We start from the raw sequence: 1,710 nt of genomic DNA, 5'->3' as shown, positions 1-1,710 counted from the left end.
CCAGGCAAGAGTACTGGAGTGGGCTGCCATTGCCTTCTCCTATATGTACATACACTATATTTCAAATCTGCATTTCTTAAAACAGGATAACCTTTAAAATTTTTCCAACATTCACACAATCTTGTGGTGGTATGGGGTGGATGGACAGAAGTTTGGTAAAGTTCATCTTATCTTCTCATTCAATTCTTGACATTTGTTATTGCTGTTCAGTCGCTAAGTCATGTCTAACTCTTTGCTACACTATGGACTGCAGCATGCCAGGCTTCTCTGTCCTTCCCTGTCTCCTGAGGTTTGCTCAAATTCGTGTCCATTGAGTCAGTGATAGTATCCAACCAACTTATCCTCTGTTGCCCGCCTCTCCTCCCATCCTCAATCTTTCCCAGCATCAGAGTCTTTTCCAAGGAGTCGGCTCTTCACTTCAGGTGGCTAAAATGTTGGAGCTTCAGCTTCAGCATCAGTCCTTCCAATGAATACTCATGGTTGATTCCCTTTAGGATTGACTGGTTTGATCTCCTTGCTGTCCAAAGGAGATCAAGGTTATTGACATACCTATGTATTATTTCAGTTTCCTGGCTCTGAGGTCTCTGGGGATCTAGACAGAATATTCAGCTGCCTCCCTAGTCTCTCTTTAGAAAATTACCAAGTGTCTCAAATAATCTAAATAGTATAGATAGTGTATTATAAAAAGTGACTACCCCTTAAGCCGCTATGGGAATTAACAGTGGATGATATCTGCTGTATCAGGTTCAGTTTTTTAAAAAACAGACTAATATGTGTACAGAAGGAATGTTTCTTATTCTTCTCTGTCTCCATCTCATCCCAAGATAGTGTTTGCCTTTTGTGATTCTCCTGCTAGTGCAGAAAACTCACATTTGATGTTGTCAGTTTCCATCCTTCTCACCAGATTTTTCCATAACATGGGACCCAGAAATGAAACAGGACTTTCAGAATTCCTTCTTATGGAAGTGACAGAAGATCTGGAACTGCAGCCACTCCACTTCACTCTGTTCCTGTTCATATACCTGGTCACCCTTCTGGGAAACCTGCTCATCATCCTGGCTGTCATCTCTGACTCCCACCTCCACACCCCCATGTACCTCTTTCTCTACAACTTGTCCTTTACTGACATTTGTTTAAGCACAACCACGATCCCCAAAATGCTAGTGAACATCCAAACACAGAATCAGAGCATCACTTATACAAGCTGCCTCATCCAGCTCTGCTTCGTCCTAATCTTCGTTGGTTTGGAAAATAGTCTGCTTGCAGTAATGGCCTATGACCGGTATGTGGCCATTTGTCACCCACTAAGGGATGCTGTCATCATGAGCCCCCGCCTCTGTGGCCAGCTGATTCTATTCTCCTTGTTTATTAGCATCGTGGACGCCCTGCCCCACACTCTGATGCTGTTACAGCTGACCTTCTGCACAGACCTGGAAATCCCCCTCTTCTTCTGTGAAGTTGTTCAGGTCATCAAGCTTGCATGTTCTGATACCCTCATTAACAATATCCTGATATATTTGGCAACTAGCATATTTGGGGGTATTCCTGTGTGTGGAATCATTTTCTCTTATAGTCAGATAGTGTCCTCTGTCTTGAGAATGCCATCAGCAAGTGGAAAGTATAAAGCCTTTTCCACCTGTGGCTCTCACCTCTCAGTTGTGTCCTTATTCTATGGGACAGGTTTTGGGGTGTACATTAGTTCTGCTCTTA

At 43.3% G+C, this 1,710-nt stretch overlaps 1 protein-coding gene across 1 annotated transcript; it reads left to right on the top strand.

Annotated features, from left to right (window-relative positions):
* Positions 1-917: 917 nt before the first annotated feature.
* LOC120859638 (olfactory receptor 7G1-like) lies at positions 918-1,703 on the top strand (the record flags this gene model as incomplete). The annotated part of the gene is made up of 1 exon (XM_040235665.1): positions 918-1,703. A coding segment is annotated over exon 1 (786 nt), but the record flags the coding sequence as incomplete, so codon positions are not given.
* Between the last annotated feature and the right edge of the window lie 7 nt (positions 1,704-1,710).

The sequence above is a fragment of the Oryx dammah genome, unplaced genomic scaffold (genome assembly GCF_014754425.2).
Source record: "Oryx dammah isolate SB20612 unplaced genomic scaffold, SCBI_Odam_1.1 HiC_scaffold_2023, whole genome shotgun sequence".
NCBI lineage: Eukaryota > Metazoa > Chordata > Mammalia > Artiodactyla > Bovidae > Oryx > Oryx dammah.
The sequence above is the reverse complement of the archived record's forward strand: the minus strand, read 5'-3'. Positions and strand labels throughout refer to the sequence as shown.